General features: G+C 41.2%; 1 protein-coding gene across 7 annotated transcripts in view; it reads left to right on the forward strand.

Moving 5' to 3' along the window:
- The window catches only part of KALRN (kalirin RhoGEF kinase), a 668,576-nt gene that overhangs the window by 317,489 nt on the left and 323,872 nt on the right, over nt 1–27,215 (forward strand). For all 7 annotated transcript variants that reach the window (XM_060639748.3, XM_060639750.3, XM_060639747.3 and 4 more), the window contains exon 11: nt 25,360–25,551. In XM_060639748.3, coding sequence (XP_060495731.1) covers nt 25,360–25,551 — 192 coding nt within the window. The remainder of the gene's footprint in view (nt 1–25,359; nt 25,552–27,215) is intronic.

Below are 27,215 nucleotides of genomic sequence, written 5' to 3' on the forward strand. Positions count from 1 at the left end.
CTGAATATGCCATGCTCCCAAGTTTCAGTGCTATTTGCCCTTTCATCACTCCCATTTATTTAAGTTGGACGTCCCCTGATAAACTTCTATTCATCTTTAAACACTCATCTCAAGTATCATCTCTTCTAGGAAGAGGTGGCCTCCATTGTTTGTGTTGAATGCCCTTTTGCTAGGATCCACTTATTCTGGTCACATCCCTGTCATGGTAGTTATCACACAGTGTCATAATTAATTTTATGCCAGCCTCATTCCTCAGCTGGACTGTGACCTTCCTTAGAAAAGGAATTTTGTCTCATTAGTCTTTTTATCTCAGTGCCCATCACAGTGGGCTTAACATGCAATTGGCACTTGAAAAAGTAAATGAATGGTACGGAGAGGATTACTTTGTAGGGTGGATATCAAGTCAGGATATCCCTGAGATCCCTTCCAATTATAAGAATGACAAATGGAAGAGAAGTGGATTAGATGAACATTCATAAGAAGATAAACCCAAGACCCATATAGCCTGGGGCCTGAGAGCCACCCTGTTAGAATTACTGAGACTGTTCCGAGCTAGGATCAACCTGGACAGCCCTAGCCCAGGATCTGACACTTGGGAAGTAGCATTTTTTGAGTCAAATTTTGAGTGAGTTTTTTAGACTCTAATGTGTTTTTTTAATTGAAAAAAAAAAACTAAAAAATTATTTCATATGAACCAATCTTGACAAGAGGATATGGTAATCCTTACTATGTGTATTTCCCCAGCCCCACTAAGTTTCCATGATTTTTCCAGCTGGGATAGCTACCATCACACCATACCTTTAACCCTCTTCCTCTGCTAGTTTATATGTAGTGAAGTTCTTTTCCTCTTGCAAAAATTCTCCTTTTTGAGAGATGAATGATATTGGCCTTTTTCAGAAGGATTTTAAAGGCAACAAAAAGTAAATTAGACAAAAGAAGTATACTGACTACTGATTTTGTGTTCAGTATATTAATTTTAAGTCCAAAACAAGTCATCTAGTCATACTTATTTTCATTCAGTGTATCGTGTTCATTGATAGACATTTTTTGCTGCTTCCTGTTGAAGAGACCCTAATACCAACAACAGTCCTGACAGTAGCATAACACTTACTGAGTCCTCTCTGTGTGCTGGACATTGTTCTAATTATTTTTTCTTATAATCCTCATAACTTCAGTGAGTTAGGTATTTCTTTCTTTTTCAATATTTTTTATTCAAGTATAATTCACATACAGTCTTATTTTAGTTTTAGGTGTACAATGTAATAAGTCAGCAATTCTGTACATTTTTCAGTGTTCATAAATATAAGTTTCTATTAGTCTCCTTTATCTATTCTACCCATCTTCCCACCCACCTCCCTTCCAGCAACCATCAGTTTAGTCTCTGTATTTAAGAGTCCATTTTTTTGTTTGTCTCTTTTTTTTTACTTTTTTTCATTTATTTTGATTCTTAAATTCCACATATGAGTAGAATCATATGGTATTTGTTCCAGACTGACTTCTCTCATTTAGCATTATACCTTCTAGGTTCATCTATGTTGTTGTAAATGGCAAGATTTCATTCTTTTTTAGGGCCAAGTAATATTCCATTATATATATTAATATTATATATTAAAATTCCATTAAGAGTCTTTAAAATATATTTTAATATATATTAATATTCCATATAATAATATGGGTTTGGGTTACTTCCATATCTTGGCTAGTGTAGATAATGCTGCAATAAATATAGGGTGCGTATATCTTTTTGAATTAGGGTTTCTATTTTATTTGGATAAATACCCAGTAGCGGAATTACTGGATCATGTGGTAATTCTACTTTTGATTTTTTGAGGATCCTCCACACTATTTTTCATAGTGGATACACCAGTCTGCATTCCCACCAACAGTGCATGAGAGTTCTTTTTTTTCCACATCCTCGCCAACACTTCTTGTTTCTTATGTTTTTTATTTTAGCCATTCTGACAGGTATAAAGTGGTTTTTGTGGTCCTTGTGGTTTCAATTTGTATTTCCCCGATGATTAGTGATGTTGAGCATCTTTTCATGTATCTGTTGGCCATTTGTATGTTTTCTTTGGAAAAATATCTATTCAGGTCCTCTGCTCATTTTTTAACTGGATTATTTGGGGGGGTTTTTTTGGGGGGGTGTTGAGTTGTATAAATTTTTATATATTTTGCATATTAATTCCTCATTAGATATATAATTTGCAAATATCCTCTCTCATTCAGTAGGTTGCTTGTTTGTTTTGTTGACGTTTTCCTTCACTGTGCAAATTTTTTAATTTGGTGTGGTATCAGTAGTTGAATTTTGCTTTTGTTTCCCTTACTTGAGGAAACATGTTTAGAAAAATGTTTCTATAGCCAATGTCAAAAGAATTACTGCCTATGATTTCTTCTAAGAGTTTTATGGTTTCAGTTCTCACCTATAATCCATTTCGAATTTATTTTTATATGTGGTATAAGGAAGTGGCCCAGTGTCATTCTTTTGCATGTAGCTGTCCAGTTTTCCCAGCACCAGTTGTTGAAAAGACTGTTTTTTCCCTTTATATATTCACCTGAAGTGGAGCTCATGTTCACCTGAATCAGGGCACAAGTTCACCCGATGTGGGACGCGAACTCGCAAACTATGAGATCATGACCTGAGCCAAAGTCAGATGCTTAACTGACTGAGCTACCCAGGCACCCCTTCATTTCCATTTTCTAGCACAGACTGGTGGACTACACTTCTGTCTCTTTCCTTTCACCTTTTGCTCAGGTCAGGCTATCACTAACTAAACGTTTTAGTTTCCCAAATCAACTCCCCTTGATAGCTACCCAAGCCCATTTGAGAGTTCCCTCTCAGCTGTGATTTCCTATCTATTGGGATGTATGGTATAGTGAAGAGAAGCATAGCATTTGGAATCAATCTGTTCTTTCCTTTTATTGGCTTTGCACCAGTCACTTAATTTTTCTGAGCCTCAGTAACCTTCTCTAAAATGGAGATAGTGACACCTACCCTGAAGAGTGATATGACAGTTAGAAATAACATATGGAGGGCACCTGCGTGGCTCAGTCAGTTAAGCATCCACCTCTTGATCTCGGCTCAAGCCGTGATCTCACTGTTTGTAGGTTTGAGCCCCTCATCATGCTCTGTCCTGACAGCATGGAGCCTGCTTGGGATTCTGTCTCTCCCTCTCTCTGCCCCTCCCCACCCCTCTCAAAATAAATGAATAGATTAAAAAAAAAAAAAAAAAAGAAAGGACCTATGGCAAGTGTGTAATAGAGAATTTGGTTCATAGGAGGTGCTTGATGAATAGTGGCCTTTGTGGCAGCAGTGGTCGCCATGGTAGTGTGGGTGATAGGATACATCTAAGCCTCATTCCCTTCCCTAGGTTATCAAGTACCCTGCTGTCATCTGTCAAGACTCAGCTTGGTGGGGTCTGCTTAACTATGTTGGAAAGTGTAGGTCTATCCTTTGAAGTGGCCAGATGCAAGGGGACAGATCAGCTATGGGTACTGAGAAGTCTGACCCTCAGGTTAAACATTATGGAAGAAATGGCCATCTAATATGACCAGTCAGAACCAAGGTAGCAAATGGCATAAACGTGCATTCTGCCTGTGGTTGATAGATACTGGGTACCCAGCAATGGGCATCCAGGAGCGAATGTGTTCAGAGATCCAAAGAGGAGAATGGACAGTTTGCAAGGCTCTAGCCACTAGGCTGAAAGTTGGAGGCAAGGTTACTGGGACACCAGTAAGGAAGGGCTGACTCCTAGGGACAGGACAAAGTCTAGTTATCAAAACGGGGCACCAGGGCAGGGCTAGATGGTTGCCAAGAGGACCTGATTTGTAGGTCTTTTGGTGAGATGTATGATTCCATTTTATTTCTGTAACTGGGCTGGAGCTGAGCTTGCCATGGGGCCCCAGAAAAGGGAGAAGGAGGAAAAGAAAGACTGAGCACCAAGTGAGAGCACTCTCTACTCTAATGAATTCTCCGACTCAGTGCCCTCCTTACAAGGGTACCAAGACTGTAACCACTAGAGTTTCACAATGTGACAACATATTTACCATGCACAGTAAGAACAACACAGAGAGAAGAATAAAGAAGAGAAGAATAAAGTTACCGTCTCTCAGAAAGAACTGACATGGTTTCAAAAGGAAACAGGGAAGGCTGTTCCAGAGGAAAGCTCTTCTGTCTGCCCAGTATTGATTCTGAAAGCAAACCATTTATTATCATGTCTTCCAATAATTAATTTCAGCACAGGTCAACCTGCCCAGGTGAAGAGAAACCAAATTGATTTCCTTTCTCTTCCCTCTTCTTTCCATTTCTGTAACACCCTGAGCAGAGTGGGCCTCAGAAGCGTGCTTGCCGCCCTAGAAGCCAGCTCTGGCTGGGCTGAAAGTTAGAGGGAGTGCTGATGGATTTGCATACAGGGGATAAAAATATTTTGAAACGTATCTGCAAGCATCAAAGAATGAGTAATAATAATAAATGCCATTTATGTAACACATGACTTTACAAGGAATATTTCATTTAATCTTTGAAATCACTCTACAGAGTAGATGTTAATTCATCCTCATTTTCCCGATGAAGAATCAGGCCCAAAGAAGACCATTCAAGTGCAGGAGGCAAGATTTGAACCCAGGCAGGCTCACCCCAAAGCCCACACTTATACCCCATTGGAGTATGGGAAAAACTGAGCTGATTTAATGATCCTTTTGGGAATTTATTTATATTCTTTATTTTTTTTTTTAATTTTTAATGTTTATTTTTGAAGGAGACAGAGTGTGAGTGGGGGAGGGGCAGAGAGCGAGGGAGACACAGAATCTGAAGCAGACTCCAGGCTCTGAGCTGTCAGCACAGAGCCCAAGGCAGGGCTCGAACTCACGAACCCCGAGATCATGACCTGAGCCAAAGTCGGACACTCAACTGACTGAGCCACCCAGGCGCCCCTATATTCTTTATTTTTAATTACAAAATCACACATATTTAATATAGAAAAGCAGACAAACAAGTAGGAACAAAAATAGTCTACCCACTCAGTTGTCTAACAGGTGCTAATACATTGGTGTTTATTCTTCCAGATATTTTTCTCTATATAGAGTATATGGGTATGTTGATCAATGCTAGCTATCGCTATGGTATTGCAGATTACCATGGTAGTCTACAATGTTATTTTTTTTTTCTGGTGAAGTCTCTAATATTAAGACTTCTTACTCTTCCCCAGATTCAAATAATTTATAATTATAGACTATTTAAACCAGGTACACATATACATATGTAAAGAGAAGCAAAATAAGCACTGAAAAGGGAGGGCTGGGTTTAAGCCAAGGATTCAGAATCTTCTCCCAAGAAAAACCTTCAGAAAATGGCAATTTATGAATGCCCTCCAAGCCTTTCCTGTTCCCCACAGTAGATGCCTATACATTACAATGCCTTGAGGACTTTCTTTTTTCTTTTTTCTTTTTTTTAAATGTTTATTTTTGAGAGAGGGAGAGAGAGAGACAGACAGACAGACAGAGTGCAAGCAGGGGAGGCACAGAGAGAGAGGGAGACATAGAATCTGGAGCAGGCTCCAGGCTCTGAGCTGACAGCTCAGAGCCCAAAGTGGGGCTTGACCTCACGAACCAGGAGATCATGACCTGAGCTAAAGTCAGACGCTCAACCGACTGAACCACCCAGGTGCCCCCCTTGAGGACTTTCTGAGTCCTTAAAACCTGGCTGTGGTAGAGGGTGGTGACTATGGTGTGGGGTGTGGAGGCGTGGGGGGGCACTTCAAAACAGTAGCCTTTGTAGCGTCTTTCCCCCTCCTCCTTCCTTCTCCTTCGCTCCTCCCTCCTCCTCTTTGTTTCCCCTTCATGTCTGTCCCATCTTCTCCTGGGACACACTTTCCTGAAATAGGGATTCTAGTCAGGGTCCAAGATATAGCGCGTAGCTCTGGTCCAAGAGCTCTGGTCCAAGAGTACTTTCAGGTAGGCAGTGTTTTCCAGGACCCCTGAGAGCTCCATGAGGTAAACACTCCTTTGCTGCGGCATTTGGGGTGTTGGAGCAAATCAGAAGCGTCTGGGCTGAAGGGTAAGGGCTTCTGAAAACTTGCTGGTAGATGGGGCAGCTGGGGCAGGTAACAAGTACCAGGAACCAGTACCTAAGAGCCTCTGAGGGGCTTCAGGCTGTATGTTACACAAACCAAAAAATAAAACACATATCACCAACAAGAATAGCCCACCAAGCAGATAAATCTTTTTTTTTTTTTTTCCCTCTGCCAGTGAGCAACTGGAGGCATTTTCATGAACTAATTTTATTTGGAATACATTTTTAAAAGGAGAAAAGTCCACTGCCAAGTTCTAACAGGAACAAAGCATTACATCTGAGTTATTCCACCTGGAAAGAAAGGCAGGTTTGGGACAGAGGGAGCTGAACTCTTGTGGTATCCTATAGTATCAGGGGACATACAAGCCTCATTGGGATCGGCTTTGTTTGTCTTGGGATACACAGGCAAATGCCCAGCCAGCCCAGGGCATGCCCTTTGGGTTTCAGAGACTAGTGCAGCTGTCCCACTACATTCTAGATGCTGACAGCCCTAAACACTGGCAACCTCAGCTTTAATTACATATCTCCATGGTGTTTCACACAGTGGGCTATTTTGTACAATATATCTGAGTTTCAACAATGCCAAGTATGGCTCGAAATAACTCTAGTGGACGTTAGTCCGTCATATGCTTAGAATTTGAAAATAACATCGAGGGAAGGGGGCAGTGAGGCTAAAAAGAGAACTCCAATTCCATGTGATAGACATGTTTCAGTTTTCTTCTTTATGAGGCTTGGACTCTGCCTAAAATTATGGACTCTTTAGTTTCTTGGGAATTCACAAGGTCAGTCTGATTTGCTTGTTAAAATACAGCTACAGAAGAGAGTGTTATTTAGATGCAAATCTTGGGTCTGACCCACCCACCATAGCTGTCACTCCGATAAAAGTTTTACAAGTTTATGAAGTTAGAAGGGTTTGAGGTTCTTTTTCCAAGAAATTACATTCCATCATGGCTTCAGGTGGCCAGATGATTTGGCTGCATGACGCTGACACAGGTTAATTTCCTAGATTCTCTTTCCTTAGTCAATGCCTTACATGAAGGCCAGTTAATAATTAGTACCATTATCTCCCCATCAGTTAAATAGGAGTTACAGATTCTTCCTCCCTTCTTCCTTATGGGAGGCAAAAGATCCAGTGAGAAGGGTTCAGGGATTGGAACGCCTGGGTTAGAAGGCCTAGACCTACTCCAGCTGCACATGTAGGTCACTTAACCTTGCCAAACCTCATATCTACATCCATAAAATGGGAACAATATTTATTCCATCATAGTCAAAGTAGGCATTAAATGAAATAATGTACTTAAAAGCACGTTAAGTCTAGAGCAGAGAGCAGATGTAAATTATCATCATTATTATTTGGGGGATATAGTGACAGTAGATGAGATCATGTCTGGAACACACTTAGAAAAGAGGAACTAAAGATACAGAAAAGATTGATGATATTGCCCCATACTGGGTGTCTCCCAAGAGAGAGAATGTGCTGACTAGTCTCTGAGTTTAACTGAACTCTTCATGCCCCAGGCTTCTTACACTGTTTAAGGGCCAGGATCCCATGCAGGGCAGGGTTAGCAGGGGAGACTTTCCACATCCTAAAGCTAAAGCTGTTGATTTAATGAGCTTTGTTCTGATGTTTATATAAGTGTAGATCTGTGAGATTTTGGGGTCAAAAGTGGATTTTGGAAGTGAAAATGGAAACAGCATGATGCTTTGTATATAGTGTACTCTGGCCACTTATCTTACCTGCCCTTCTAACCAGAGAGAACAGAGAAGCCCTGCTCCCAGTGACCTGCTCAGCAGCAAGCAGTACTGCCCCCAATGCATCCCCGCCCCTCCCAGAGAGCCCTGTAGGTCTACTGTGGCTCTAGCACCCACCTTTTTGGGACTCGGTGAGATTATTTGTGATCTGCTAGACCCCGTCTCCTAGCTGGCTTGCTGCTCTTCATTGTGTCACTATCCACATAACCCCATTGCTTAACTTGCCCCTTGTAGCACTGAGGGTGAGTTTGCATGGAATTTCTTGCTGAGGCTTTCATAACTCTGAGGATTATGGGCACAGGCTAGGGTCATAGAAGATAGCTCTTGGCCTGTGAAAGTTGGGACCATTCAAGGGCTCCAGATGATGCAGTGAATGATGGGAGGTGAACCTGAACCTCATGATCCCTGTCTCACAGTCCCGTCTGCAGCTACTTGGATTCTGCGCTTTCCTTTGACCGTCCTGTGCGGGGAAACGTTGATCTCCCACAGCCCCTCTCAACCAACTGAGGAAATGCTCCAGTGGGTGAGCCTCTTCACGTAAATTCCTCAGGCCAGGAAATGGGAAGAACATGTGTTTTCTCTTTGAAAGTAGGCCCGGGTCTTGGCCCACAGTCTGCGGTGGACAGTCCTTGGTGGATAGATGGTGTCTCTTCTGACCTCGAATAAGTCTCCGAATACGGCCCTGTTTCAGAAGAGGATGCAGGTAGCCCCAATCCTAGTGTAGGTCTCCTTCCTTTGTCCCTCCTGCCACCTTCACACCTCTCCCACACCACAAGGTAACGGTCTGCGGCTTGTCCCACAGAGACCAGGGAACTGAGTTCTCTGACTCCTGAACTGTGCTTCTCCAGAGACAGATGACTTTTCCTCCTGGAGAGCCCTTAGCCACTCCTGCTATGTACCCCCAGCGAGCTTTCAATATCCAACCGTGACTCGAAGGAGAAACCCTCAGGACTGTACCTCTCTTAGCTCCCTGCCAAAGCCCCTCATGTCATCCTGACCTCCTAATCTGGACTTTTGCTCAAGCCATTCCCGTGCCTGGTAGATTCTTCCCCTTTGCCTTCACACTTTAGACTTTAAAACTGGCTCCAAAATTGACCTCCTTCTGAAAACTTCTCCAGGCTTATCCATCTTACCCAATCATGCTGTTACTAGTGTGCCCTCAGCATTATATCACTACTTTGTACCTCTGTCACACCTCATTTCTTTTGTGTCCTTGGACAATGAACTCTTCTACATAATTTAATTTCATAGAGAACCAAGGCTTAACCCTAAGTGCTTTGTGCTGCAACTTTACATTTCACATTTATTGATGGTAAACTTTCTGAAATATAGTATAAACTCTCCCTTCCTTGTATATAAAGCATTCTGAATATAATTCACTTTTTTTTTTTTGGATGCTTTAGGGACATGGCAATGTTCACTAATTCCAGTCATGAGTAGAGACACCCCCAGGGCCATGCAGAGGCTAAGGTTTTCCTTTCCCTCCTCACTGAGGGTTTTTCCCAACACTGCAGTAGCCTTCCGGGGGCGGGGGGGCATGATCAGGGAATTCGGCCCCTCAAGCAGTATGTGTCACTCCCTGTGGGCCCTGGAGCAGTCCTGTGGCTAACAGTCATATTTCTCCTGAATGATGATGATGATGTTTTTAAAAATTTTTTATTATTATGTTTATTGAGAGAGAGAGATTGTGTGTGTGTGTGTGTGTGTGTGTGTGTGTGTGTGTGTGTGTGTGTGAGTGGGGGAAGGGCAGAGGGAGAGGGAGACACAGAATCTGAATCAGGCTCCAGAGCTGTCAGCATAGAGCCCAACAAGCTGTGAGATCATGACCTGAGCCATGGTCAGACACTCAACCGACTAAGCCACCCAGGTGCCCTGATGATGATGATGATGATTTTAATGGTACACCTGCAGAAGGTGAGATGCAAGCAACTTAGGCTTTCTAAAGTCACCGAAATCCCAGTCCTAGAATGGACTAGTGAGACTGGAGGAGGGAAGATGATTCTAGAACTGGATCTCTCCTGTTACTGCTTTCACTTATGCGTCATACTATCTTTATTTTGATGATTTTTATTTAAAGGGCTCCAAGCATTTCAATCCACACCAGCTTGTCAGTTTCATAGACAGCAGCATCCAAAGACTGACTCCTGCCTGTCAGTGCGCAGCTGTCAGCTCATGCCACGGGCATTAAATGGCTTTGATATTTATATGACGGTGATGGGGAAGTCTTTCAACCAAACCATACGGCCCTATTCCAGACAGACGCTCTTGGGGGTATTGTCCAAAAGCCTGTTTCACTTTTAAGTATTTTCAAATTTGACATGTCTCTTACTTCTGACTGCTGAGGAAAACAACTCAGGGTCATGGGTAGTTGATGCTGGCATTGTGCCCAGGGAGAATAATTTCTAGGACTTCATAGGTGATTATTTTTAACTGGATCTTTTTTGCATATATATGCCATGCCAAAATCATGTTACTTCTAAGCTATGATAAGCAATGTCATAAAGACCAAACTGAGAAAGATGACATCTCTGACTAGGGTTGCAGAGAGATTTTACATTTTTTGTAATTATATATTTCACTGTGGTTGGTCTAACATTAGTGTCTTCAGGATCCAGAGCTAGGAAATGCACCCATCTCTAAGCTAAATACATGGGTAATGAGGGGTGCCTGGGTGGCTCAGAGTCAGCCTCTGACTCTTGATTTTAGCTCAGGTCGTGATCTCACAGTTTCATTGGTTTGAGCCCCGCATCAGGCGTGGAGCCTGCCTGAGATTCTCCCTGTTTCTCTGCCCCTTCTCTGTGCTTACTCTCTCTGTCTCTCTCAAAATAAATAAATACACTTTAAATTACAAATATATTGTAATTGAATCTATTTATATTTCTAAATATAGTTGGTTCACAAAAATATATTAGATCCTTATCTTTTCCCTTAAAATTTCTTTTATTTGGTATTTTTCATATTTTGAAAGAGATTCCTGTTTGTTGTAATAACAAGTGAAATATTGCAAAGATATATATAAATAGAAATGCTAATTATCTCTTTACTCCTACTTCCCAATCCCTCCCTTCCAAGGTAATCACAGTTATCTTGCACATCTTTCTTCTTACACATACAAAAATGAGCAAATGTATATAGATATAAAAATTTGTTTATTTTTTGTTGTAATTTCTAAAGAATGCATATATTATTTTTATACTTTGGCTTTTCCACTTTTTTTGTTTATGAAATTAACACATGTTCATCATAGGATGTGGAAAACAAGAAAATAGTGGAAAAGAAAAATCATTCCTAATATCATAGAGATAATTATATATAAACTATTAATGTTTATTGGCAAATTTCTATTTAGCACAGCAGAGTGCAAAGAGCATTTTGCTTGGGGTGAAACGAATGCAAATTCCAGACCAGTGTCTGCCATTCACCAGCTGTGGGAGCTTGCTCAAGTTTTTTTTTTTTTTTTCTTTCCAAAGCTCACTTTTCTTATCTGTAATTTAAGATAATGATGTAATCTACCACATGTAATAATGTTTGTAAGTGGATCCAAAACTAGCAGCCATCATGATCAGTGGTAGTTTTTTTGATTGATAGATAGATAGACAGACAGACAGACCATATGTTGGTTTACCTTCCTTCTTCATTTAATCTTACATTAGGAACACTTGCTCAGATCACCGAATAGTCTTCAAGACATAATTGTAATGACTGCATCATGTGGCTGTACCATAATGTGATGAACCAATCTCCTATTATTGAACATTTTGGTTATGTCTACACATCGTCAAAAGACAAGATTTATTTCAGCTCGAAATTTCAGCCCAAGCTTTGAACCCTGCCCTTAGATGAGTGGTTTTAACTTTAGATTGTGGCTGCCATTATAGCTTTTAAAAAATATGCTGCCAGATGCCACCCCCCCCCAATCCCATTCTAATTTGAGTAACATGAGGTAGGGCCTATGTCTTGCTTTTCTCCTGCAATCTCCTTTATCTACCTCCTCACCCTGTCCTATAAGAACCACAGTACTAGATGATTTCTTAAACCTTCTGCCATCTCCAGATTATCAGGAAAGCACTGTAAGCTGAGGACATTGTATGGTCTTCCTCACTAGGGCTTCCTCTGTGGTCTTATGACCTAAAACAGTGGTTCTCAACTAGAAGGCAATTTTGCCCCCCAGGGGACATATGCAATGTCTGGGACATTTTTTGTTTATTACATCTAGGGAAGGAATTGCTGTTACATCTGGGTACAGGCCAAGGATGCTGCCAAATGTTCTATAGTACAAAGAATAGCCCCTGTATTAGTTTCCTAGGGCTACTGTAATAAAGTACCACAAGCTGGGTGGCTACAAATAATAGAAATGAATGGTCTCATAGTTCTGGAAGCTGGAAGTCTGAGATCAAGGTATCAGCAGGGCTGGTTCCTTCTGAGGGCTGGGAGGGAGAATCTGTTCCAGGCCTCCCTCCTAGAGTTTGATGCTTTACTGGCTATCTTTGGTGTTCCTTGGCTTGTAGCTGTATCGCTCCAGTCTTGGCCTTCATGTCACATGGTGTTCTCTCTGTGTCTGTATCTTCACATGGCCATCTTTTTTTTTTTTTTTTTTTTCCTATGGTGAAAAAATTTATATTTAGAATTAGCCAGCTGGACTCAACTTAGATGATCCCAATTTTGTTGGCAACATCCAAACATCATAGTCAGGAGCCAAACATATGCCTTCTTCTTTCCATCAGACCTGATCAGGGTGTTGACCTTGGTCACCTCAGTGTCATAGAACTTTCTCATAGCCTGTTTGATGTGGTGCTTGTTGACCTTGACATCCAGGTGAACACAAGTGTGATGTTGTTTTCTGTTTTCTTCATGGCTGAGTGGGTAGTTAGAGGAAACTTGATGGCATAGTGGTCAAGCTTGTTTCTCCTGAGGGCCTTCTTTCAAGGTTATATGGGCTGCTTTTGGAGACAGTGTCTTGGTCTTCAGAAGGTAGGTGACATGCAGATCTTTTTTTGTGTGACAATGGATACCTTTCAGCACTGCTTTCTTAGGTTTCAAAGCCTTTGCTTTGGCTTTGGCTTGGGGGCAGGGGCCTCTTCCTTCACTTTTGGACCATCTTAATAAAAACGGTTTCCAAGGCCACAGACCATTTTTTATAAGGCTACCAGTCATATTGGATTAAAGCCCACCCAGTTTCAATATGACCTCATCTTAACAAATTACATCTGCAATGACACTATTTCCAAAAGATGGTCACATTCTCAGGTACTAGAGATTAAGGCTTCGACATAATCTTTTTGGAGGAACAGAATTCAACCTGTGACAGCCTCCCAAACAAAGAATTATCTGGCCCAAAATGTTAATAGTGCTACTGTTGAGAAACACTTTCCATATAATCTGTAGATCAAACCCAAGGAGGTAGGTCAAGGTAAGAATAGGGCAGGTAGGAGCGGTCCAGGATCTACAAAGATGGAAAGTGAACAGGAACACCATCAGTCAAGAGGGTCAGTGACCTCTGCTCTTGCATCAGAGGCTGTGGGCCTCTTGTAGATCTGTACAGACATGGGCAGCTGCCATCCACGGGGTTGTATGTGACCAAGAGGAAGGAAGGACATAAAGGGGCACTATACTAACTGGGCTGAAGCAGAAATGTAGGTGGGTCAGAGCCTCTGCTTTGTTAACCCATTATCTGACCCCCATTTCCCTGGGTCAGGCCCAGCCTTTCCCTGTCTATCCCCTTCAGGATGGGGACAGAAGAAAAAAGTAAATCCCCAAGCCCACAGGTTTTCAGCAGTATTTTCAAGCCAACTGTCTTGTCTTCTCAGAGCCCTGCCTTCTCCCTCTCACACCCACTGCCTCCCACTGGCAGCCAAACATAGAACATGAAAAACAGGAAAAACAGCAACACTGCAAAGTTATATTTTCTGAGAGAGAACATTACTTTGGGTACACCCCCCCCCCCCAAGATGTCTTTAGCTGCCAAACCCTGCAGCAGGTGGCCCTATTCATCTTCGTTCTGTGGGGATGCTATCTCACCAACTGCTTGTTTCCTTGGCTGTAAGATGTCCGCATGAGAATGAACTTTTACGGGGCTAGGGTGGCTGGGCAATCCATGTATCCACTTCTGAACACTTAGGTTTACCTTGTTCACTTTTCAAATATTTTTGTCCACATTCTTCTGTTGTGCTTACACGCTCCCCTTCATTATTTTGCCAGTTTGAGTAGAGTGAAGGGAAAGGGGGTGGGGGAAGTGTGGCCAGGGTGGAGACAGTGTTATCAAATTCTGGGAGTGGTGGGTTGCTTACCAGCAGCAATGTGGATGCCAGCTAACTGCATCTGGGGCCTGTTAGCAGGAAGAGGATTAAATGCTTCCCTTCTCTGTCTTCAGAGCTTTGTGTCTTTAGGGCATTCTCCTGGTTTTGATCTTCTGATTGCTAAGTTCCCTGGGACCCTCTACTTTGCCCCAGGCTGGAGTTCTGGGACAATTTCTGGCCTCGAGTCCCCTTCATATTTGCTCTTCTTTGTGTTCAGGCTAAGTACCAGTCTTGGCTCTCCCAGGCCTGCCTACAGTCCTGTCTCTACCTTCAACTATTCTCCCTGTGTTGGAGGCATAGGTGGGGAGGGGCAGAGACAAAGTCCTTTCTTGCTTTCTGTCTCAGCCTAGTAGGTGTGGCCACATTTTCTGGAATCTTGACCAGTCCTTTCTTACAAGCTGGACCTGATGTTTTCTGTCCAACCTGTATTGGCAGCCTCTAGGATTGCCCTGCCTTTTGGTCCAGAAACAAGTTGTTTTGTGTTGTTGTTGTTGTTATTCTATTAAATAGATAATTTGCTAACAGTTAATTTTCATTGCTTCTTTTGCTCTCTTGCCTGCAAGTAACTAGATATTCAGCTTCCAACCTACAGCTGAGAGGAAATACATCAAAGTTTCTTTAAAGTATAACATGTAAATGAATACAGCTGGTGCAGAATAGAAGGATAGAGAAGGAATCAGTAAGAGAGAACAAACACCCTAGTGAAAAATAGCTGATATTCTTTTCTCAGAATTCCTAGACCTAGCTACATTCTTAAACACATAAAAATTAGACTCTAGAAAAATAACACTTTACTTAAAAAATTTACTTAAAAAATATGGAGTCTGAAAATATACCATTTATTGTTAATAGGAAAAGGTGCGTTCCAGATATAGAGAGGAACATGTTCTCTAGCAAGTAGTGATGCACATGAGAATGGGACATGGTGGTGACTGTGTACGTAAGTGTGATACAGTCAGAGATAATCTCAACACCCAAACTATTGTGTTGGGAGATATTGGCATCTATAGTAGTTATTCTGGTATTAGTCCCAATTATTAGACTGAGTATTTGTACAGATAGTCTCCACTTTAAGGAGCATCTGATTAGGAATGTTCATTAGACATTCCTTGTTTGGACATACAAATTGCCTTAATGAAGGCAACTAGTGTTTGTTGCCTTATTTGGGAAGCCATAGGAAGATGTCCTTCTAGCAGGTGTAATGTGGTGGGCTAACCCATCGCTGGTTCCAAGAAGTAGTTTCCTCCTTTTTTCCTACTGCTTCCAGCCAAAGACCACTTTGCCATTGCCAGAGTCCATCCCATTCCTCCCCTGTGAGTACTAGCAAGTGGAGAAGAAATATGTGCCTGGTGCTCCAGGATGAAAACTAAAAAGCATTTTCCTGTATCACCCTAGTTATAAATGTTGACTAATTGTACATGATGTACAATGTTAGTACCAAATTTTAAACACATTATGTGCACAACTGAATTTCTTTATTTTTATCCTGGGAATCTAACTCCCATTTACATGGAAAATATATTCTCTGTACTAAATAAGAGGTTTACAAAGAAACTTTTAGGTCATTACGCATTTTTAAACTGGGGACTACCTACATTAGGAGATATGGTAAATGTCCATTTCCAACCATTACTACTGACAAGAGCTGGGCCGCACAGCTTTGGGGTTTAGTACCTGTTTAAAGGAGAGCACTGTGCCTAAGAGGAACATTTATGAGTAGTTGGAATAGAAAAAATGAGTTACATAGGACTCTTTCCTTCAAGGAGAATGTAATTCTCTCTGGAAGTCACCATGTACACTTTGAAAGTGTATTACAAAACAAAACAAAATAAAATAAAACAAAACAAAATAAAACAAAACAAAACAAAAAATAGTAGTTGCAAAAGAATAATTACAACATCATATTTTAAAAATCAAAGGCACAAGAACAAATATAATGCAAAGTAGCAGAGAAGCAGAAGAAGTAGAGTTTTACACTGAGTCTTAGAGGTTTCATGAAAAGTCCTGGAGGTTATATTCAGAGACATGACTTGCCATTGTCTAGCTATGTAACATACTTCAAACATGTTACTTTATCTTTCTGAGCCTCAGTTTTCTCATTTGAAAAATGTAATTAATAATGCCCATCTTACAATATCCTAAAGCTTAGAGGTAATGTATATTAAGAGACTAATACAACGCCTAGAACACCTGTAGGTACCTGATAAACTTACACTGCCTTCTTTGACCCATAAATTATTTAAAAGTATGTTCTTTAGTTTCCAACTCTTTGGGGATTTTCCAGTGATATTACTATCATTGATTTATAATTTAATTGTGTTATGATCAGAGAAGATATTTTATATGACTATATCCTTTTGAATTTTTTGAGACTTGCTTATTAGCCCAGGATATGGTTTATCTTGGTAATGTTCTGTGAGCACTTGAAAAGAATATGCATTTTTTTCTTGTTGGGTGGAGTGTTAATAAATGTCAGATCAGTTAGATCAAGTCTTCAAATCTCCTATATCCTTACTAATTTCCTTTCTACTTGTTCTGTTTAATTATTGGGAGAGGGACATTAAATGTCTGATTGTAATTGTGGATTTGTCTGCTTCTCCTTGAAAGTGTGTCAGTTTTTGCTTCATGTATTTTAAAGCTTTGTTAGTAGGTGCATATATGTTTGGGATTATGATGTCCTCTTGATGAATTGACCCCTTTATCATTATGAAATTAATTTCTTTTTCCCCAGTAATATGATTTGCAATGAAATCTACTATGTCTGATATTAATAAAGTCACCCCAGTTTCTTTTGATTAGTGTTATTATGCTATATTTTTTCCACCCTTTTACTTTTAACTTATTTGTGTCTTTACATTTGAAGTGCATTCCTTGTAGACAACATATAGTTGGGGCTTGCCTTTTTATCCAACCTGACAATCTCTGCCTTTTGATTGTAGTGTTTAGATAACTTATGTTTAATGTGACTATTGATATGTTTGTCTATCATCTTGTTATATTTTTTCCATTTTGTTTCATCTATTCTCAATTATTTCTCTCTTCCTTTTTCTTCCTGTTTTGGGTTAATTGAATATTTTTATCCTTAAAAAAACCCCAGATTTATTGAGATATAATCCACATACCTACCATTCACCCTTTTATTTATTTTTAAGTGCATTTATTTATTTTCAGAGAGAGAGACCATAAGTAGAGGAGGGGCAGAGACAGAGGGAGAGAGAAAATCCCAAGCAGACTCTGTGCTGTCAGCATAGAGCCCATCACAGAGCTCGATCTCATGAACCATGAGATCATGACTTGAGCCAAAATCAAGAGTTGGGCGCTTAACCAACTGAGCCACCGATGTGCCCCACAATTCACCCTTTTAAAGTATACAATTCCATGGTTGCAAGTGTATTCACAGAGTTATGCAAATATCACTACAGTTAATTTTGGAACAATTTCATCACCCCCAAAAGAAACTCTGTGCCCATTAGCAGTCACTCCAACCTCAGTATCTCCTGGAAAGCAGTAACATCCTTTTAGTGTAGAACTAGAGAGTATAATGCTAAGTGAAATAAGCCAGTCAGAGAAAGACAAATACCATATGATTTCACACATATGTGGAATTTAAGAAACAAAACAAACAAGGAAAGAAAAAAAAAAGAAATAAAGAGGTAGAGAAACCAAGAAACAGACTTTTAACTGTAGAGAACAAACTGTTACCAGAGGGGAGGTGGGTGGGGGGATGGGGAAAATAGATGAGGGGGATTAAAGAGTACACTTATCATGATGAGAAGTGAATAATTTTTTATGATTCCATTTTATCTCTTTGTTGGCTTCTTAGCTATAACTCTTTATTTTGTTACTTTAATGGTGGCTTTAGGGATGTTTGTAATATGTGACTTCAATTATTACAGTTCACCTTCAAATGATGTTTTGCCACTTTACATATAGTATAAGAACCTTACAATAGTATAGTACACTTCCATTTCTCCCTTTGTGACCTTTGTGCTATTGTTGTCATATGTTTTACTTATGCATGCGCTGTAAACCCCATGCTACACTATTGTTATGTTTGTATTATTATGTTTTTTTAAGCTTTATTTATTTATTTTGAGAGAGAGAGGGAGAGAGAGAGAGAGAGAGAGAGAGAGAGAGCATGCACGCATGTGCGTGAGTGGGGGAGGGGGAGAGAGAGAGAGAGAGAGAGAGAGAGAGAGAGAGTATGGGAGAATAGTAGGCTCCACACCAGCAGCACAGATCCCAACACGGGACTGGAACCCACAAACTGTGTGATCATGACCTGAACTGAAACCAAGAGTCGGACACTTAACCAACTGAGCCACCCAGGCGCCCCTAAATTGTTATCTTTTAAAGAGATTTAAATAATAAGAAAAACTTACATTTTTTCCCCATACAGTTAACATTTCTAACGTTCTTCATTCCTGTGTGTGGATCTGTATTTCCATCCGATACCATTTTCCTTCTTCCTGAGGGACTTCCTTTAACATTTTTTTGTCATGTAAGTCTGCTGGTGAAGAATTTTTTCAGATTTGTATGTCTTAATATGTCTTTATTTTCACTTTTTTTGGACAAATATTTGTACTGGGCATAAGAATTCTAAGTTGACAAAATTTTTCTCTTTCAGTACTTTAAAGATATTGCTCTGCTATTTTCTGGCTTGTATTCTTCTGATGAGGAGTCTGCTGTCAATCTTTATATTTGGTGTGTGTGTGTGTAGCACGTCTTTTTTTCCTCTGGCCCCTTTTAAGATTTCCTTTTCTCTGTTTTTTCCCCACTTGGTTTGATTCAACTTTTATGTACCTTGGTGTAATTTTCTTTGGGTTTCTTGGGTTGAGTTTAGTTTCTTGTATCTGTGGATGTTTGGAAATTTTTTGGTCATTATTTCTTTAAATCTTTTATATCTTTTCTACTCCCCATACTCTCCTTTAGGGATTTCAATTACATGGGTATTAGCTTTATTAAAGTTGTCCCAACAGCTCACTGAGGCTTCATTTTAAAAAATTATTTTTCTGTCAGCATTTCAATTTGAATAGTTTCTATATTGCTGTGTTTTTGAGTTCAGTAATCTTTTCTTCTGCAGTGTTTAACCTACTTTTGATACAACCCAGTATATTTTTCATCTCTTGAAGTGCAAGATCTTTTTTTTCTTTATGTCTTATGTTTCTCTACTTAACTTTTGAACATATGAAATACAGTTACAATAGCCATTTAAAAAAACCTTGTCTACTATTTTTAACATCTATGTCAGTTATGGGTCAGTTTGATTGCTTTTTGTCTTCATCATAGGTTATATTTTCCTGATCCTTTGTATATCTGGTAGTTTTTTATTAGATACCAGACACTGTGAATTTTACCTTGCTGGTTGCTGAATATTTCTATACTCCTATAAGTATGCTTAAAATTTTTTTTTAATTTTTATTTATTTTTGAGAGAGAGAGCAAGCAGGGGAAGGGCAGAGGAAGAGGAAACAGAGGATCCAAAGCAGGCTTCCTGCAGACAGTAGAGAGCCCAATGCGGGGCTCGGACTCATGAACCATTAGATCATGACCTGAGCCAAAGTTGGACCCTTAACTGACTGAACCATCCAGGTGCCCCCCTATAAATATTCTTAAGCTTTGTCTTGGGACACAGTTAAGTTACTTGAAAAAAGTTTGGTCTTTTTAGGTCTTTCTTATAAAATTTGTTAGGCAGGACCAGAGCAGTGCTTGGTCTAAGGCTAACTATTTACCCCTGCTGAGGCAAGACTCTTCTGAGTACTCTACCTAATATCCTGTGATTCATGAGGTTTTCCAGTGTGACTGGTGGAAAGGGGTACCATTCCAGCCCTGTGTGAATACTGGGTGCCCTTACCTTTCATTCTTTCAGGTGGTTCTTTACCCCCAGATGCATTCCCTGCATACCTGCCCCCAGATTGTGTAAGGAAAGAAGGTGAAAGAAATTTATTGTTAACTTTAAAGTAGTATTCAAATGTAAAATTTTAGGCATCACTTTGATTTGTCTGCCATTCACTATTGTCAAAACTAGAGTTAAGTCTGTATCTTCCCCAATGCCTGTACTTGCATGTCTCTCTTTCCCTCATTTGCTCCTTTCCTCTAACTGCCCATGGGTTCCAGCTATACCAGCCTGGAAAAATAATCATCGGGAAAGAAATTCTCTCCTGGTCTTTTGGTAGTCACATTCTCCTGTCCATACCGCCTCTTTTGAATAGTGAAAGTGCTTCCTGGGCCTCATCCTTCTCATCCCCAGAGCATACAGCCAAGAGTGCTAACTTCATGTTACCAAGGAAATGAACTCTTGATGCTATAGGTGTTTATTTTCACTGTCTCTTCCACTCCCTGCCACTTGCCCTTCTGCTTCAGCCCAGGGAAACTGAAACCATACCTGTGTTTTGGGGATGCCTCTGTTTTCAGAGACAAGTTATCCTAGAAGGTTCTGTTTCTTCCATGAGGAGAAAGCAAAAAAAATAATGGGCCAGGCCTGCAGCAGAGGGAGTGGAAGGTAGACTGAAGGCCTGAATTATCTAGGGTATTTTACCTGGTTGACATAGGGACTGGGGAGAGAAGGACAGAAACTGCAGCTATATCTGTGTCCCAAATGTCTGACTCAGGACTATCACAGGCCTTGCTTGAAAGCCCCAAAGGCTGAAGGATTAATAACCCAGCTCTTAGAACCCATTTTTGGCATATCAGTTGGGTAATGTTGATAAGGGGTCAAGTACAAGGCAGAGGTTATGCAGCTGGGAAACCAAAGAATGCCCAGGAACTGTACTCACAGTGAAGTCCAACTCTGGCCTTGGGGCAGAAACTGCTGTTTATTTGGTCAGAAGGTGAACAGAAGCCTGTCGTGATCCATGCTCCAATTTGGGGTGATGATAGGCATCAATACAGTGCTTTGGTAATACTCCAGTTGATATTCTCTAAGCACATTTCTATTTCAAGACTGTGCCAAGAGATAGGATAAACCAAATGGTGTTGAACATTGAATATGAATTATAGCATGTAAGGTCTTATACCAAGTAGTTGATGAGAGCCAAGGATTGAATATTAGGATTAATGGGGAGTGATGTACTCTTTAATATATTAATTAATTCATTAAATATTTATGGAGTATTTACTTGGTGCCAGGCACTAAGGGAAAGAGATGAAAGACATTATTTGCCCCTAAGCAGATGAGAAAGGCAAACATTTGCATTAGAGTATGGCAGGTTGGCACAGATCACTCTGGGAGCTCAGAGGAGCACATCTAAGCCAACCTTGGGTGAGAAGTGGAGGTGAGGGTGGGGTTCCTGGAAGAAGTGGTGCCTGGTCTGGGTCTTAAAGGGTAAGAGTTGATCATGTAAAAAAGAAAGGAGGAAAACATCCCAACCATAAGAATAGGGGCAGGATTCCGTGCAATGAGTTCTGGAAGTGTAAACAATTTATTTCATAGACTGTAGGGGGAGAAATGTGAGTTGAAGCTGAAGAGAAAAAGCAAGCATCATATGCAGAAGGGCCTTGCATGCCATGCTAAGGCATTTTACCCCAAAGGCAATGGGAAGCCACTGAACAGTTTTAAGAAGAGAGGTGTGACTGGATCTGAATCTTAGAAGCTCTTTCTGGTAGCGACAGGGAGGAAGGCTGAGCAGCAGGTAAAGCAAAGAGCACAGCTTTTAGCTTTGGCCCCATTGCCCTCCCACATGTCTTTATTATCCCTTTCTCTTTATAAATGTGTTCTGTAGCTCTTCTCAGCCTATCCAGTATGATTTCCTATCATTGTCTAATTTGTTCAGGTTGACTCAACTTATCAAACATACCATGCTCATTCCCATCTTTGTGCCTTGTTTATTCACCAAACATTTAATAAGTGCCTATAGTATACCAGCCACAGCTCCTGGCATGAAGAACCAAAGATGAATGAAACATGGAACCTACATTTAAGGAGCTCACAGACCAGTAGGAAGATACCCATGGAAGCACATTGTTACATGTGAGCCTGAAAATGGCTATGGAATGGGATAAACATAGAGTACCATGGGCATAAAGAAAAGTGGGTCCTGTCAATGAGAAGTCCTCTTCCTTCTCTACTGAGTCCTGCCCATCCTTAGGCTTCTGCCTTCACTCTGTATAGAGGCGGGGTAATGTCTCTATACACTATACACCCATCACATCTGTCTTCTGCTTAAAACTGTTCAGTGGCTTCCTACCGCCTTTGGGGTAAATCATCTCAGTGTGGCAAGCCAAGGCCCTTCTTCATCTGACATAATAGTGTAATGGTTTGAGCTTGGGCTCTGAAACCAGGAAAGATTTTAATCTTGGTTCTATCATATGAAACTTGTGACCTTGGCCAGAAATTATTTGTGCCTCAGTTTCTTCATGTGTAAAATGGAGCTGATGGCTGTACTGACTTCATAGCATTATTATGAAGATGAAGTGAGTTAATATGCATATAAATCTTTACATTGTCTTTGGCATGTGAAAATTATTCAATAATTATTGGCTATTTTTATTTTCAGTTTTTTCCATTTTTTCAGCATCTATATCATGATGTCAAAGAACTTTAACCTTTAATTATTATTGTGTTACTTGCTCAGTTTTCTGTGTTGCCATATTATGTCACGGATGACTACACAATAATCTACTGAGGCAGCATACATTGCATATGTATCTGTACTCCTGAAAGACTCACAGCATTAGATACGTATTAGGGTAATGAGCCATCCCAACTTGCTTAGAATTGATAGGACTTTTAGTGTTAAAATCAGGAAAGTACCGGACAAACTGGGACAAGTTGTCTACTTTATATATACAGTAGGCACTTCAGTTTTGCTTTTTATACATCTCTTATTGGTCCCAAACTTAACTTTCAAGTAAGCTTGCTTTCACTTTGCCACAAATATTTATTTATAGCCTAGAAAATATAAAGTCACAACCTCTGGGTTTCTTTGGGGTTTCCTGAAATTCCCTAGGGTTTAAAGTAGAAAATCTGAGACATTCCTGAAAAACACTCTCTCCCATCAGCTCTGGGTGTATTTACTGGAAATTGTGGACAGCCCTGTAGGAGCCTTCTTCAACCTGGCCCACAGCCTAGGAAGTCTCTCCTGCCCATCATTTCCCATCTCTCTTGGTGTTTCCATCATGATTTTGAGTACCTCCTTCATTTGCTTTCCAGAATCAACAAACCCTTAGTTGACTCCGTGGCAAAGCCTCTTTCTTCACACAAGGATCATGTTTTTTCATGAATTCCCCAAGTGGGGCCAAAGGATTTTTCCTCTTTTTTGTGTACCACTACCACCCTACTTCAACCTGCACTGGGACAGCATTTGCCCTAGGCCATTGTTTTTCAGATAGCATTCCTTAAGGATCCACTGTGGCCTCTTTAAGTATTTCTCTTTTTTTTATTATTTATTTATTTTTTTATTTATTTTATTTTTATTTTTTTCAATATATGAAATTTATTGTCAAATTGTTTTCCATACAACACCCAGTGCTCATCCCAAAAGGTGCCCTCCTCAATACCCATCACCCACCCTGCCCTCCCTCCCACCCCCCATCAACCCTCAGTTTGTTCTCAGTTTTTAAGAGTCTCTTATGCTTTGGCTCTCTCCACTCTAACCTCTTTTTTTTTTTCTTAAAACCATGACAAGTGTTTGCAGAAGCCCGGCCAATCTTCTCCAGTACAATCAAGGGTCTGTGTCAACAGTCTCTGCAAGTTTGTACCCCAGCGTGTTAGTTTCCTGGGTCTTAAATAACAGAAATTTATTCTCCCTCAGTTCTGGAGCCTAGAAGTCCAGGGTCAAAGGTGTCAACAGGACTGGTTCTTTTTGAGGATATGTGGGAGAATGTGTTCCATGCCTCTCCTAACTCTGGTGGTTTACTGGCAATGTTTATCATTCCTTGGCAGGTAGATACATCTCCCAATCTCTGCTTCATCTTCACATGGCATTCTTTTTGTAAGGACAGCAGTCATGTTGGATTAAGAACCCACTCTACTCCAGTGTGACTTGATCTTAACTAATTACATCTGCAATGACCCTTTCCAAATAAGGTCACATTCTGAGGTTCTGGGGCTTAGGGCTTCAACATGTCAATTTCCAGGGTTGGGGCGGAAGTGCAATTCAGTCTTTAATGCCCAGATCTTCAGGTAAGTTAAAAAAATAAAATAAAAACAAAATTCTGTGGACACTAAAGGCCACTTCTCCACCGTCATTGCTCATAAATCCATTTCCATTCTCCACTCACTTTGCATTTGATACTATTTCTGCTACAAGATTTGCATGGTTACCAGCATCCACTTATTTAGCACTCTATAGGGCATTGTATGACTGCAGGGATATTAAGAAATATAATATACACTTGACTCACCAGTTCTAAATCAGGGTATATCAGATCTTTTTTAAGGGAAGCCTGCTGAGGAAAAGTTGAATCAATGGCATAACTATTATAAAGGCAGTGACTCCCCTCCTGATGAATAATAATTACAAGCTGGTTGCCTTTTTAAATGCTCTAGAGAATAGCATGGTGTGTACAGACATGGATTGAGAGAGTGTGTGCATGTGTGCATGCGTGCGTGTGCATGTGCATGGAGTAGTTTATGATGAAATCACCAGGCTCCTCCCCAGTCTTCCTGCAAACATTAAGCCTTCATTGGGTGCACAGGGAATAGCCTGCATCTCCTCACTCTGACTGTGGCCGCTTGCTTCCTTCTGTCAGATCCCTGGAATTGCTTGACCTCTTCCCCTATAAAGAGATAGCTCTGTTCCAAAAGATAAACACCAGTAGTTACGGGGAACTTGGGGGAGAAAGTCGAACAAGCCTTCCAGTTATTGTTTCCCTGGTGTTCTCACGTAGAAACACAGACGATCTTTGTGGATGAGGTATTTCTGACTCTGGCAGTTACAGCCTGAGATGTGAAGGCAATGATGGATCTTCACAAGGGTGGGGAATCAGAGCACATGGGAGAGGGGGTTCTCGCCTTGTCTCCTCGCTTCTTTCCAGGGACACCCCACCTCTGAGAAATCCCGGGAACGGAGGAGGCACCTAGCTAGTGCCCATTTATGCTGAGCTGCCAGGAAGGCTGCTAGCTTGCTGAGAGGCGGCGGGCAAGCCTGGCACTCAGCTCCTCTGCTGCCAGATCAGGGAGCTGTGTGCTTAGCACCTACACCCTAGGCTCCAGCTCTGGGCAGCCCCGGGTGGGCTGGGGGAAAGCGCGAAGCTCTCAGTCAGTGGCTGCAAGTTGACTCTCCCTCACTGTTGCTGCTGGCAGAATACCTACACCAACGCGGACAAGCTCCTAGAGGCTGCAGAGCAGCTGGCTCAGACGGGGGAATGTGACCCCGAGGAGATCTACAAGGCAGCTCGACACCTGGAGGTGCGCATCCAGGACTTTGTGCGCAGGGTGGAACAGCGGAAGCTTCTCCTGGACATGTCTGTCTCCTTCCACACGCACACCAAAGAGGTAAGGCGAGTCGATGGAAAGGGGGCGTTGGCTGGGTTGATTTGTTCTGGCAAGGGTCAGGGCAGTTTCCCAGGAAAAAACGGCCTCCAAGGTATGCCCAGGGGCCTGGGTGGTCTTGGGGTTACTAACCTCCTGACAGTGATGATACTAACAATTTGCTCCTGATTACCTGTATTTAGGTCTCAACCAAAATGAAACATTTCCTTCTCATCTCTAGTGAGGAGGGAGCCACCCAGGCAGGTAGTTTAGGGAGTCTGCTAGAGCATTCAGTCTGCAGCTAGAAAAACTGGGGAATCCCTAGTATAGAAATAGTCACTGCAAGAGGAAACGTAAAATAGCAGAGACTCCCTTCCCACCCCATACCCAGTTTCTTATGGTTGCTGTTTCCTATCAGAAATCAGTCCCGCAAAACTTTGATCATCTTTGCTACCAGCAAGAAACGTACGGAGTTTGCAAATGTGTTCTATGCTTTTCTTTTATTTTTTTAAAACAGAGAATTAAATCTTCTTAATGAGGTCTGCTCCAGGGTGGTGATGTTAATGTGAGTTTCTTCTCAACTTGTCTGATTGTGGAGTGGTGGCCAGTGAAGGAAGGGAGACTGAGGTACCCTCCATGCAGGAGGAAGCCAGCTGGGCTAAAATCTGGTCCTGAATCATTCACAAAGCAGAGACGGGAAAGGGGAGAACGGATTATGTTCCACCGTTGGCAGGGCAGAGAGGCTCCCAGAAAGGAGTTGGGTTGCAAACCTGCAATTGCTTTTCATTTCTGATTAACATGGGGGCATTTGAAATTGAGTAAGTGGCCAGTAAGGAGGCACATTTAGCATCTTCTATAATAACACCCTTGGCAGATGAACTCATTAGGTGTATGCATGCTTCTGTTCCCCCAGGAATTCATTTTAATGGAGTATTAATTAAAGTGTGATTGCTTCTCAGGAAAAAAAAAATTAACCCTACTTAATTAAGTTGATTTGTGATATTTGAAATGCATTAAGAAGCCTGGTTGTTACTACTTCACAGGCTTTTCTGACACTTGGTGGGAATGAATGCAAATTGTTGCAGTGCCTATCAGAGAAAAACATGAAAAGATAATGTTTTCTAAACTGAGATTCCCCAGGCAGATGAAGGGGCTGTGGGCTCCCAGAAGATGGCTCTGCTTCCTCTCTGTGGGATCCACAGCCCCTCTCTGATGAGTGTCTGTAAAGCAAGGGGATTAGCTTTAATCCAGGTTTCCTGCCTGGTTGTCTGCTCGCTTGTGGCTCACCCGATTCTTAATAATGGTTTCAGAAACCAAAGTCATGTGTATTCTCCTCTAATTATGAGCCTGTGGGTGATGGAATGGAGCATGAATGAACAGGAGTCATATTCCTTGTGAGGGCTGTGGGGGTGCTAGCTGCCTAGGGAGGTGGAGGATGAGGTCAGTTTAACTATATCTCCCACCTTCTGTACATGGAGCTAGAAGGCTGGGATCCTAGTCCAGATTCTGCTGCTGTAGAACCAGGTGAGCTTGTGCAGATCACCGTGCCTCTGGCCCTGGGCTGCCTCATCTATAAAATCATGCTGTTGGATTCAGTGGCCCTGAGATCCCTGATGGTTCTAAAGTGAATTCAAAATTCCTTTCTTTTTCTTCTTCTCCTCTTCTTTATTTGATGTTGATAACAATAA

Source organism: Panthera onca, chromosome C2 (assembly GCF_046562875.1).
Source record: "Panthera onca isolate mPanOnc1 chromosome C2, mPanOnc1 haplotype 2, whole genome shotgun sequence".
NCBI lineage: Eukaryota > Metazoa > Chordata > Mammalia > Carnivora > Felidae > Panthera > Panthera onca.